General features: G+C 54.2%; 1 protein-coding gene across 5 annotated transcripts in view; it reads right to left on the bottom strand.

The window, feature by feature from the left end:
- The window catches only part of XG (Xg glycoprotein (Xg blood group)), a 39,361-nt gene that overhangs the window by 26,060 nt on the left and 821 nt on the right, over positions 1-12,480 (bottom strand). For 2 of the 5 annotated variants that reach the window (XM_078063920.1, XM_036097779.2), the window contains exon 1: positions 16-125. The exons of 1 other annotated variant lie outside the window; for it this stretch is intronic. In XM_078063920.1, the coding sequence (XP_077920046.1) occupies positions 16-124 (109 nt within the window). In that variant the 5' untranslated portion in view covers position 125. Of the gene's footprint in view, positions 1-15; positions 126-8,271; positions 8,387-8,715; positions 9,049-12,480 lie in introns of those variants that run through there. 2 more of the 5 variants (XM_036097782.2, XM_078063919.1) reach the window with 2 other exon arrangements.

Consider the following 12,480-nt stretch of genomic DNA (forward strand, 5'->3'; position numbering starts at 1 on the left):
CCTCCCCGAGCTCACAAATTTCTGCGGCTTTCTGGCAAAGAAGTCTGGAATGTTGGCAGGAGCCAAGACCGTATTTCTGCTTTTTTGCTGGCTCAACTCGAAGTCGCTCTGGGTGGAGCAACATGCATGGGACGGGGAGTGTGGCTCTCCAGCTTGGGGACGGGGGTCCCCCCTGGGTGGACGGCTCGGATGCTCTCCAATCCCAGGGTGCTGATGCTTGGCACCAGCTCCTGCCTTCACCAAAACTCTTGGAATTTCTCCATCTGAAATGCTTCACCTGGGGACCCTTATCCGTGTGTATTTTCTCTAAAAAAAAACCCCAAAATCTTTTAAATGAGCTGAGGATGGCCCTGGGCCACCCCAACTTCCTCTCCTGCCCATTGAGACTTTCCTTCCCGCACAAATTTGCCCCTTTTGCTGCTCCCAAAAGTACAAGAGCGACGTCAGAGGACGTTTCCGATTCTGGCCCATTTGAATCCCCTTTTGGGGGTGACAACTTTTTTTTTTTCCAAACAGCTTCGCTGAGTAGAATTCGCCGCGCGGACGATTCGCCCATTTAACGCGTGCACTAGGGCGGCGTGGAGCACATTCCCCGGGTCATGCAACGACCACCTGTCTCTATTTCCAGAACATTCTACTGCCTGCAAAGGAGACCCACCAGCAGCCCGTCTCCAGCCCCCTCCCCAGACACCGGTGACCACAGACCAGGAGCCGGTTTCCTGGGGGTCCTTATGGGCAGAATTCACTCTGGACCCTCGGGCAGCCTCCGCCGCAGCCCCGCGCTCCGGGAAGGAGTCTGGGCGTCGGGAACCAGGTGACCCCTGGACGCTGGGTGGCCTTGGCGTGCAGCAAGCTTTGCTCGGCAAGCACAGGCCTCTGAGGGTGGGGGACCCCTACGCTGGGGTGCAGCGAGCAGCAAGCCCCGCGGTCCACACGGGAGGCCCCGGGGGACGTGCCCCCCTCCAGAGCCAATCGCACTGAGCGGCTTCCGACTGTGGAGGCGTGGCTATGTCCCTGCGGGGCAGGGGCGCCCGTCTGCCCGGCCAGGGTCTGCTCCGCTCCAGCCTCTGACTGCTGCTCGTGCAGGAACAGCCTGGGCTCCATCTGCCGCCCCAGGGGCTCTCTCTGGCCACCCTCGTCCAGGGCGGACGCACAGGACTCCGCGTCAGGCCGGCTTCTCAGACACCCCCTTGCAGGGCGCTGGGGGTGCACAGGCTGGGGGAGCACACCCCTTCCGTGCAGCTCCCGTGCACAGGACTCCGCGTCAGGCCGGCTTCTCAGACACCCCCTTGCAGGGCGCCGGGGGTGCACAGGCTGGGGGAGCACACCCCTTTCTGTGCAGCTCCCGTGCACAGCCCCCCACCCCCGCAGGCCCTGACATTCGGGAATGACCATCGCCATTCTGAGCCAGGGCCTCACCCCCGGAGTTCCAGGCACCCCGCCATAACACCGGCGCCCCGGAAGCTGCTCCAAATGCCTCGACCACGCCCGTCGTCCCAGATGAGTAAAAGCCTCTGTGTTATCCGCCCTGCCCACCCACCTGGCTGGCCTCTTCCGAATGCCTGTGCCCAGCGGGTGGGAGCTGCCCGCACTGCATGTAGGATCCCTGACCCCTCCTCACCTCTGCATGCATCAGGAGCCAGGGTGCCCCCTCCCTGCCTTTGCAAACCTCCCCAGCCTCCGTGTCCCCTCCCTTGTCAGCAGCACCTTTGCCAAGATGGAAATGCTTCCTGAGCTCTGGGTGGGGGAGATGGGTCACCCCATGGGTCACCAGGCAGCCACACCTGGAAATGTGGGGTTTACCCTGCAAGGGCTGCTGTGTGAGCAGGACTCATGCATGCAGGGGGGAGGGACTCCCCGGGACCTCTTGCATCAGTTGGCGACTCTGGCCAGCATCAGGCACCCGTGTGGGGACCGTCCAGTCCTGCAAGCCAGGCGGGAAAGGGCCAGGCGGAGCACCTGCGGCCAAGACGGGGCAGGGGTTCCACCCGTGGCAAAGGGTCCCCGTGCATTTCAGGTCCTAGCTGGGCTGGGAGCTCACTCGGGCTGACGAGACTGCTCCTGGGCCTCAGTCTCTGGAGACACCCAGGCAGGGAGGGTGCGCATGAGCCCATTGCACTCATCGGCATTATTTTTCCACTCGGAGCACATGACGTGGCTCGTATCCCGAGACCTGTTTCTGATCTTGTCTCTCCTTTTGCTTAGTGAGCTCGGGGACGTTTAATCAAACCCACATGTTTTGGATCCATGACCCCAGGGAGAAAGCAGCGTCCTGGGTCCTGGGGTCGTGACGCTGGTGATCCTGCTGAGATCCCGGGGACGTGGGCTCACGGTGGCTCGTGCTGGTGGGTGTCTGGCGGTCAGCATTATATACAAGACCCCCTCCCTCCACCAAAAACAAAAACAAAAAGCTATTTGGGGTCTTTGAGTAGCACTTGGAGGAATTTTGTCATCTCCAGGGGCTGTCCTCTCCTGGACCGCCAAACCCTCGACCCCCACGAGACTCCCATCTGCTTCCTACTGCACTTTTCATGCCCTGAATTTCTCAGCTTTGATGCGGACCCTCAAGTCAACATGACACACGGCAATCTGCAAAACCAACAGCAGGACCCTGGTTGGGATAATCACCACACCACGCCGATGTTGTCAGAGTCCCGCCGCCCACTCATCCAGGGCCGCCACGCAAACCAGGAGCCACGCACAAGCCCACGCCAGAGCTCCCCCCCGCCCTGCCCCCGCAACCACTGAATTACCGACTCTGATCTAAAGGAGAAAATCAGCCCCAGGCAAGCTCCGAGTACAAGAAAGTGAAAAAAAAAAAAAGCACGAATTTAATGACCGTGGACCACACTCATCGCGTGGCCGATCACCCACTCATGAACGTGGACAGGCTCTGACATGCTATTATCCCAACCAATGTCCTTGTATCTGTGTCCCATCCAGGCAATTATGCGTCATTTCTTCACACAGGATTTGACTGATTTCCCCAAGTGGGGGGCTAATCGAAATCAATCCTTCCGGGTCAGCTGCCACCGAGTGTGTGGCTCACGTTTATAGGACCCGTTTCTGTCCTTCAGAATCTCCCCCATGGGGCCGGCGCTGGAGCAGGGATGCCCAGAGAGCAAATCGTGACTTCCTCCAGGCAAATCCTTTGACTCTGCTCCATTGTTCTTAAATATATATATATATTAATGTACAGAAAGCACATTTTGGGGGCTCTTCCCCAGGATAGAGAAAATTAACAGTGCACGTAGGTGAGCTGTTTAGGTTTGCACAGACTGTGATAAGGAGCCCAGGGGTGACGCACCCAGGTGGGTGTGGGTGCATCGCCGCTGGGCTCCGTGTTCTCCTGCTGGAACACTTGTGCATAAATGCGTAAGAGTCTCCGGGTGCTCACGAGGTTTCTGTTTCCAGCAGCAGCAAGGGTTATACAAGAGGGCTGGGTTCTCATGCTGCATAACTCAGCATGCACGTGCGGGGACGCCATGAGGGACTCTCTCCCCAGGGGCAGCAGTGCTGACCCTCCATGGAGATGAGCAGGTGGTCCCCTTGAGCTCCACCCCATCCTGCTTGCCCTGCAGCTGATTACAGCTGAGCCGCTCTTGCAAGGTCAACCAGTTGTCCCGGTTCCTAGTGTCCCCAGGTCCCCTTTCGATGAAAGCTCTCCACCCCGACGATATGCACAGTCCTGGGAGGGGAAGTACTTGGTCACAAAGGACTAAAGGTTGGATATTCATCATAAAAGCCAAGACATTCATCGTGAAATGCAGACCATCCAACGAGGCAGTGTCCCAGAATGATGTGTACACATGGACCCCCGAGGACGTGGGTGACATGCAGTCCCTACCATGGCAGCTCTGGGTGTGCCGGAGAGGCTGCGTTTCTCTGCAGCTCCTGGGGAAGACTGAGGTTGTGGGCTGTGGACTTCACTTTGCAGGGCAGGGGCTTTGTGTTCCCTCCAGGTCCCAAAGGCTGAGAGTCTGAGATCCGGGCGGGACCGAGGCTGGTTCCTCCTGAGGCCTCTCTCCTTGGTGTGTAGACCCCGTGCCTCCTTGTGTCCTCACGTGGTCGTCCCTCTGTGCCTGTCCTCATCCTACCTTCTTAGAAGGACCCCAGTCCTATGGGATCAGGGCCCACCCTAATGACCTCATTATACCTTAATCCCCTCTTTAAAGACCCCCACCTTAAAACACAACCCCATTCTGAGATCTTGGGGTTAGGGCTTCAACCTGTGAATTTTGAGGGGACACAGTTCAGCCCATAACAGACTTAAACTGGCAGGAGAAGCTGAACCACCATGGAATCACCACTGGATGCTCTGGTGGGATGGAGTGGAGGCCCTCACCCGGCCCCAGTCCCAGGAGCAGAAGGAAGGAGATTTTCGGCAGAGCTGTATGAGGACAGACCGTGCACGGAGTGCTGAGTCCACACCAGCGCTGTTCCTCAGCCTCAGGACTTCTGCCTCCATGCCTCTCAGACCCTCAAGGGCATGCAGATCAGCCCATAATCTGCTTATGAGCAGATTCTGGATCAGTAGGTCTGGGCGACTCCGAAACTACGTTTCTCCAGGGTGTTGGTGCTGCTAGCCTGGGGACCTCAGTCTGCAAATCCACCGTGTGAACAAGAAAGACATCCTTCCTCCCTGTTTTGTCCAGTTGACCCAACCCCCCAGGATCTGAGAGGTCCTCACCCCCTTCAAGAAAATAAGAGCCAAACAAGAGCCCCAGGCTGCTTCTTCCCAGGAGAAGGAGGGAAGGCAGCTTTGCACCAGCTATGGAGGCTGTCCATGCAGTGTGCAAATATTCCAAGTTGATGCCACGTGGGCCACCTTCAGAGCAGCCCTGTCAGTAACTCCAGGAAACTCCAAGGGACAGTCATGGGTCTTGAGCAGAAACAGCTCTGTTCTCTTGCAAAAGGAAACCTATCACCTTTTGGGTATGACTTGCATGCACATGGGACCTTCCTGCTTCCCCAGAGACCTCTGAATACAGTCAATCTGGCCTCATATTTACCCAGAGCCTTAAAAACTAGAAAGGCTGATGGATGTCATCTGGGGGGAGGACACTAGATGCTCCCCACGTGCCCTGGATAAGAGGCAGCGGCTCCCCAAATTGCTGACGTAGGAGGACCATCTGCGAAGCTGAGAAAGCATCCAGAGCGGGGCCCAGGACTCTGCATCTTGACCCCATCCCCCAGCAATCCTGACGCCCGTTGCCCAGCAAAGTTTCCCAACTACCTCCCCCGAGTATCAGCACTTTGTCCAGATCATATTTTATTGTGATCCACAAGGATAAAAACAAAATATTGGAAGAAAACATTTTGAAAACTCTTGAGAATTTGTTCCAGGGTCACCCCGGAAAGCCGTCTGAACACTCAGAGCAGAAGGCACAACGCTTTGCATGCTTTGCCCCCTTGGTTCTCAAGAATGTGGCAATTTCTACAGCAGCTGTGCTCACCAGAGACAGCCCCCTCAAGGGCGTAGCTCAAGGTCACAGGGAAAGTGGGGATACTAAAAGATTTAACAGCCCTGCCTCCATTCCAGCCCTGCAACAGAAACAAACACAGGAGTATTTCTGACGACACAGCTGAGGGAGCCCAGGGGGCTGAGAACAGGCAGAAAGACCTTGGAACCCTCCGGAAAACCTGCAGAGTTGGCATCTCAGGCAGGGGAAGTGGAAACATGAAAACATCCCAGATGGTTCATATTTTGTGTCAATGTGGCCAGGCTTCAGTGCCCAGATGTTTGGTCAAACGCTAGTGTAGATGTCACTGTGCCAGTATGTTATCAATGGGATTGCCACCTGCAATCACGTGCTGGGAAAGCATATCACCCTCGGTAATGCAATGAGTGAGGTTTCCTGCAAAGGAAAGTAGTCAGACTCAACACGGCAGGGTCGCATCCGAGCTGAGTTTCTAGCCTGCCCTCAAGGTTTTGGACTTGCCAGCCCCACACTCCTGTGGGGCAATTCCTTAAAATAAATTTCAGTCTATAGATTGACGATGATGATAATGATAGATAGATAGATAGATAGATAGATAGATAGATAGATATGATGGATGGGTGGATAGATGGGTGAGTGGGTAGAAGGATGGATGTATGGATGGATAGATAGATTAATGATGGATGGATAGATAGATGAATGGATGGATGGATGGATGGATAGATGGGTGGATGGATGGATGGGTGGATGGATGGATGGATGGATGGATGGATAGATGGGTGGATGGATGCATGCATGGATGGGTGGATGGATGGATAGATAGATAAATGATGGATGGATAGATAGACGAATGGATGGATGGATGGATGGATGGATAGATGGGTGGGTGGATGGGTGGGTGGATGGATGGATGGATGGATAGATAGATAGATAAATGATGGATGGATGGATAGATGAATGGATGGATGGTTGGGTGGGTGGGTGGATGGATGGATGGATCAATAGATAGATGGATAGATAGAAAAATGATGGATGGATAGATAGATGAATGGATGGATGGATGGATGGATGGAAGAATGGATGGATGGATTGATACATAAGTGATGGATGGATGGATAGATGGATAGATAGATGAATGGATGGATGGATGGATAGATGGATAGATGGGTAGATGGATGGATGGATGGATACATAAATGATGGATGGATAGATGGATAGATCAACAAATACATAGATGTACGTATGTATAGGTGGACAGGTAATAGATGGATAATATTTAGATACATAGGTCAGACACACAGACAGATGGAGTCTCTCGTGCTAACATGAGATTTCTCAACCTGAGCACCAGCAACATTTGGGGCTGGATCACTCTCTGACGTGTGTGGCAGACATTGGGCAGCAACCTCGGCTTCCACCCATTTGAGGACACCAGCTGACCCACTCACAGTTGTGACAGCGAAACATGACTCCAGATATTGCCAAGTGTCCCCTGGGGGCAAAGTGGCCCCTAGTTGAGACAATGGCAGGCTGCAGCATGTCTATCTAGAGGATGTCCCTTCTGGCCTGGCCGTGCTGGCTGATGATGCATCACTGAATGGGGAACCCCAGAATAGCTGTCCCCTTATGCCACGGATCAGTGAGTCTCCACCCTCGTGCCACGGATCCATGAGTCTCCACCCAAGGGTATACCAGATGGCCCGGTGTTTACTCATCATCCTTTCAAGGGATCCCTGACTCTGCACGGAGTCCCTCTGGGTGCTTTTGAATCTACAGGTCCCGAGCCCCACCCACATACCATATGAGCATCTCAAGGGGCAGGGCCTTTAATCCAGCTCCCTCCCAGGTGACTCTGCACACCAAGGATTGAGAACCACTGCCCTACATAGCTGGGCAGGTTCGGCCCCACTGATGGGCATGGTGATAAAACAGGCTTAAATGACCCATCTGGGGCTTGGCCTTCCCACCCACAGATCAGCTAGATCAAAGGTAGTTTGGGGGCCACGAGGGAAGAGGCAGAATCAAGGGAGGCTCTTGATTGGTTCTGGGGTGCAGCCAGCGTGGGCTGGAGTTCTGTGGCCCAGCATGGCCTGGCTTGTTGCCTCGGGCACACATCCCACCCTTCGAGTATCACCAAACCACAAGGCCCCACAGAGCTCAATGCAGCACGTGATGCAATAATATAATAATATATTACAATAATATATATACAAGATAAGATATATTTAGGGGGAAAAGACACATAAAGATAGATATAAATAGTTCCTTTTTTCTCAACAGACCCAAAACCACAAGGTGGCCTTGGCAAGTTTCATTTCCGCTCCTGCTTTCTCATTGTGACCTCAGGCACACGATGGAACCTCACCCCGTGCCTCAGTTTACCCATCTATAAGGTGGCGGCAAGCACGGCACCATCATCAGGCTGCGTGAGAATCAGTTGGGAAGCTGATGTGTGCGTGGAGTGCGGGAAGCTTTGCCCTCCAGCTGACCCTCAACATCCCATCGGCCCCCAGACAACCAACGCCTCGTCCCGAGAACACACCTCGAACAGGATAAACGGGACACGCCCCAACAGGGACATCTGAATTCAATCCTGCTACTCCTAACCAACAACACCTCCCAATCCTCCATCCCACCCGACCTTCCGTGCTTGAAAGGAGAATATTAAAATGACCAGAGGGGTTGTTTCGGTCCCGTTTCTCATGAGTTCATTACAGTTCCTAAATAGCCTAAGTAGCCGCCTGCCCCACCCTCCAACAAACCAAACACCCCCCGAATCTGGGAGACAGCCCGTGAGCTCCAGCTCCAGTTTTGTGCGTAAACAACTCACATGACTTTCTTTTGCAACAAGGAAGGATGACATTTATCCAGAAGGCTGCAGAATCCAAACCCGTGTAGCCCACGAAATGGGCAGAACTAATTTTTTCCATCGGGAACAAGGAATTTAAAAGACCCCCCACACCCTGTCGAGCTTAAATCACGGGGTAGGACGGGCTGTGTTTGAAATGCAGAGCGGAAAAGCAGAGAATGCCGCTTGCTTCCAAACGCTGTTGGTCCGTGTTGTGCAGTTCCAGGTCCAGGTCCCCGGGCTCTCAAGTGGCCCCCGTGTCCCCTCTGCCTTCTCAGAAGGCACCATTCCCGTCTCCTCTAATCCCCCCCGGCAACTTCTAAGCGTTTGTTTGGTAGAAGCTGCTTTGGAAGGAGTTCTGAGAAGGAACCGGACAGCAAGCACAGCACCCACGCGGCTGTCCCTCGGGGCCAAGGCGCCTCTTACCTTGAATGTGCATCAGAAAGCCCAGCACCATGATATAGAAGAGGCCCCAGCGGCTCTCCATCCTTGGCGGCAGCACGAAGGAGCCTCCGTGGAGGCCCCAGCCCAGCGGCTCGTGAGATCCAGCCCTCCGGGCCCCACCCTCCGTGTGCTGGCTTCCTGTCTCTCAGCTTGGAAGGAAGGGAGGCGACTTTCCAAGCGGAAAGTATGAACCAAGCTGCAATCCCTTTGCCAAAAGCTAATGGGCCCCGTGCTCAGATTCCAAACCCCACAGCCTAGAGCCCATGAGGCAAGCGCGTGCACGCTGAAGGCCGACCCGGGCCTCCCGGAGCGGCGCTGGCCAGCCAACGCTCAGCACGGCAGGGAATCCGGCATCACCTGGCGCCAATGGGCATCCTCCGCTTTGGGAAGCCGGGCACACCTGCTCTGCAGCTCTGCTCCCTGCAGGCGTGGGAGGCGCCACGAGATCAAAGGTTGGCCAACCCTGAGCACAGGGAGGACGCTCCCTGCCCATAGATTTGTAGATTCTAGGCTTGCTGCTTCCCAAGGGTGGGACTTCACATGAGTTCACGCATTCATTCCACAAACACTGTGGACGCACGTCTGTTCCGAGCCAGGCCCAGGCTAGGTGCCGGGGTTGCGGGGGTGAAGAACGAATCGTTGTTTACAAAGGGGAGGGGACATCGAAAGTTAAACCAGACGATGGCAGTGTGACATTACATAATGCAGGGATGCACACAGAGGCCCTGGGGGGACCTGGCAGGGTCTGAACTCAGCCGGGCGTGGGCTTCTAGAGAGGGTGGTAACCTCTAGATAGATGATTTCAAAAGCTTAGTAGGAAGGACATAAGATGGCAGGGACAGAACGTTTGGGCAGAGGAAGGTGTGGGGTAAATGTACTCAGTAGGAAACAAGGAGCCCAAGGCCACTGTGGGGGACAACTCTAGGGGGCGCTGTGCACACCGCCAACTGTTACAGACTGAAGGTTTACATTCCCCCAAGACTCATATATTGCGGCCCTATCTTCCAATGGGGTGGGATTGGAGGTGGGCCCTTTCGGAGTGATTACATTGAGATCAGGTCATGATGGTGAGCACCATGATGGGATTTGTGTCTTTATAAGAAGAGGAAGAGACACCACGTGAGAACACGGGGAGAACACTGTGTCTATATCTCAAGGAGAGAGGCCTCAGGAGGAACGAGCCTCGGCCCCGCCTGGATCTCAGACTCCCAGCTTCTGCCCCACCTGGATCTCAGACTCCCAGCTTCTGCCCCACCTAGATCTCAGACACCCAGCCTCCAGGATAGTGAGAAATAAATGTCTATTGTTTGAGCCATCCTGTCCTTGGTATCTTGTCCTACCAGCCCAAACGGACGACCGTGCCAACTAGGATGAGTGCTCTAGAGGTGAAGAGTAGCCATCATTTGCCTCGTTCCTTATTGACATAGAGTGTGACTTAGCTCATGTCGATGTGACAGCATCTGATAGAGAACTCATGATATTCTGTACATCCTACAGATGATACTTTCTCCGCTAAACCATTACTTGTCCATGTAGGGATGGGGGTGTGGCATTTGGAGGTCAATGGTGTTGCACAGTTGACCCTGGGACCCATTCATTGCTTTGTGGGCCATCAGAATAGAGAATGCATTTGCCCCCATATTTATGGACTTTGTCTGACTCTGTGTTTATGGAGAGTCCATATTCCAAACTGAAATATGCCACAGCCAATGTTGAAAGTAGCCCAAGGTCCATTGTATTTCGTGTCTCATTTTGTGCCGCAGCAAAGGGAGCTAATGACCATGTGGAACGGAGGGGCAGGACCTATTGAAAGTTATCTTATGGCTGTTCCTTCCCCCCAAAACAGTCAGGACCATGAAACATCTGAGTTGGGCCTTCAAGCACAAGTACAAATTTGATGGAGAGAAAGGGAAGGGAGAACATTCCGGGTGAGCAAAGCAGGATGTGTGGACCTCTTCTGTGCTCTTGTGTCTGGTCTTCGATAATAAGGTCTGTGCTGGGTCTGTTGAGGATTAAAATGACAACCGGCCATGTCTTGGTTTTGCTAGTCCTGAATGCTGTATAAAGATTTCAGTTCTGCAGGCTGGGGGGACCACATTGCATGTGTAATCAGGGGAGGAAGGAGATGGGGACCTCTTGGGAAGAGAAGCCCAGGAATGGCCAGGAGATGAGTTACAGAGGGGGCTGAATTTGATGCAAGGAGGTCACAAAAGACATTAATGTCATGTTGGGGGAGGTGACATTGGCAGAGGTGGGCAAATTTAACGGTCATGGGGTAAGGTGGTTTCAAGCATTCTTTAGAGAGGGAACCAATGGAAACATGGCGCCCATATTCAATCACAAATGGACCTTCAAAATACTCTTCTGTGGATCTGGAGACATTTCAGTCACTGGCATATGGCAGAGCTAGGATTCAAAACCAGGCAGACTGCGGGCGCCCGGGTGGCTAAGTCGGTTGAGTGTCTGACTCCTGATTTTGGCTCAGGTCATGATCTCAGGGTCATCACATTGAGCCCCTTGTGGGGCTTCCTGCTCAGGGGGGAGTCTGCTAGAGATTCTTTCTCTCCTTCTACACCTCCACCTGCTCCTTCTTTCTCTCTCTCTCAAATAAATAAATAAATCTTAAAAAATATTTAAATCCAGGCAGCCTGAGTCCAAGACTCGTCCCTCCTTAACCTGCCCTGTTGATTGCTGGCCCAAAGCATGTGTTCAAAAATCACCTGTTAAGTTAAACTGAGGGGAAATCGGATGAAGGTGGCTGGCAAAGGGAATAGAGGTGACCATCCAGCTGTCCGTTTTCGGTCCAGAGTGGGTCGGGTTGACCCCAAAATGAGATAGCGAAGCCAAGAGTGACGTCCGGCGCTTGGCGTCAAGAGAAAACTCTTGCTCGGGAGGGCTTGGCTTTCCAGTGAGTAAGGAGGGCGTCTGTTTCCCTGGTTTCATGAGTATTCTTCACATCTCAAAGACTCCAGTCTGTCACCCATCAACTGTTTAGCAATGACGTGCTTGGTGTCAAGTGCAGAGGTGGGCTGTGACAGAGCTAACTCAGCAGGCGCCCTGCCCTTGGGAGATACACAGATCGGTGTTTTCGGCTGAGTTGTGTCTCTTCAAAAAGATATGTTATGGTCCCAACAGCCAGGAACTCAAAATTGGACCTTATTTGGAAACAGGGTTACTTCAAATGTAATTAGTTAAGATGACCCGGGTGGGTCCAGACAATGGGATCATCACATGGATGATCCAGGTGGGCCCTAAATCCAATGACACTGGAAGACACCAAAGAAAGAGGAGAGACACACACACAGAGGAGAAGCCACGTGAGGACGGAAGCAGAGATGGGAGGGATGTGGCCACAAACCCAGGAACACCTGGAGCCCCAGAAGCTGGAAGAGGCAGGAAGGACCCACCCCAAGAGCTTCAGCAGGGAGCATGACCTTGCCCCGCCTGGATCTCAGCGGCCCTGCCCCGCCTGGATCTCAGCGGTCCTGCCCCGCCTGGATCTCAGCGGTCCTGCCCCGCCTGGATCTCAGCGGTCCTGCCCCACATGGATCTCAGCGGTCCTGCCCCGCCTGGATCTCAGCGGTCCTGCCCCGCCTGGATCTCAGCGGTCCTGCCCCACATGGATCTCAGCGGTCCTGCCCCGCCTGGATCTCAGCGGTCCTGCCCCGCCTGGATCTCAGCGGTCCTGCCCCGCCTGGATCTCAGCGGTCCTGCCCCGCCTGGATCTCAGCGGTCCTGCCCCACATG

This window comes from Halichoerus grypus, chromosome X (assembly GCF_964656455.1).
Source record: "Halichoerus grypus chromosome X, mHalGry1.hap1.1, whole genome shotgun sequence".
NCBI lineage: Eukaryota > Metazoa > Chordata > Mammalia > Carnivora > Phocidae > Halichoerus > Halichoerus grypus.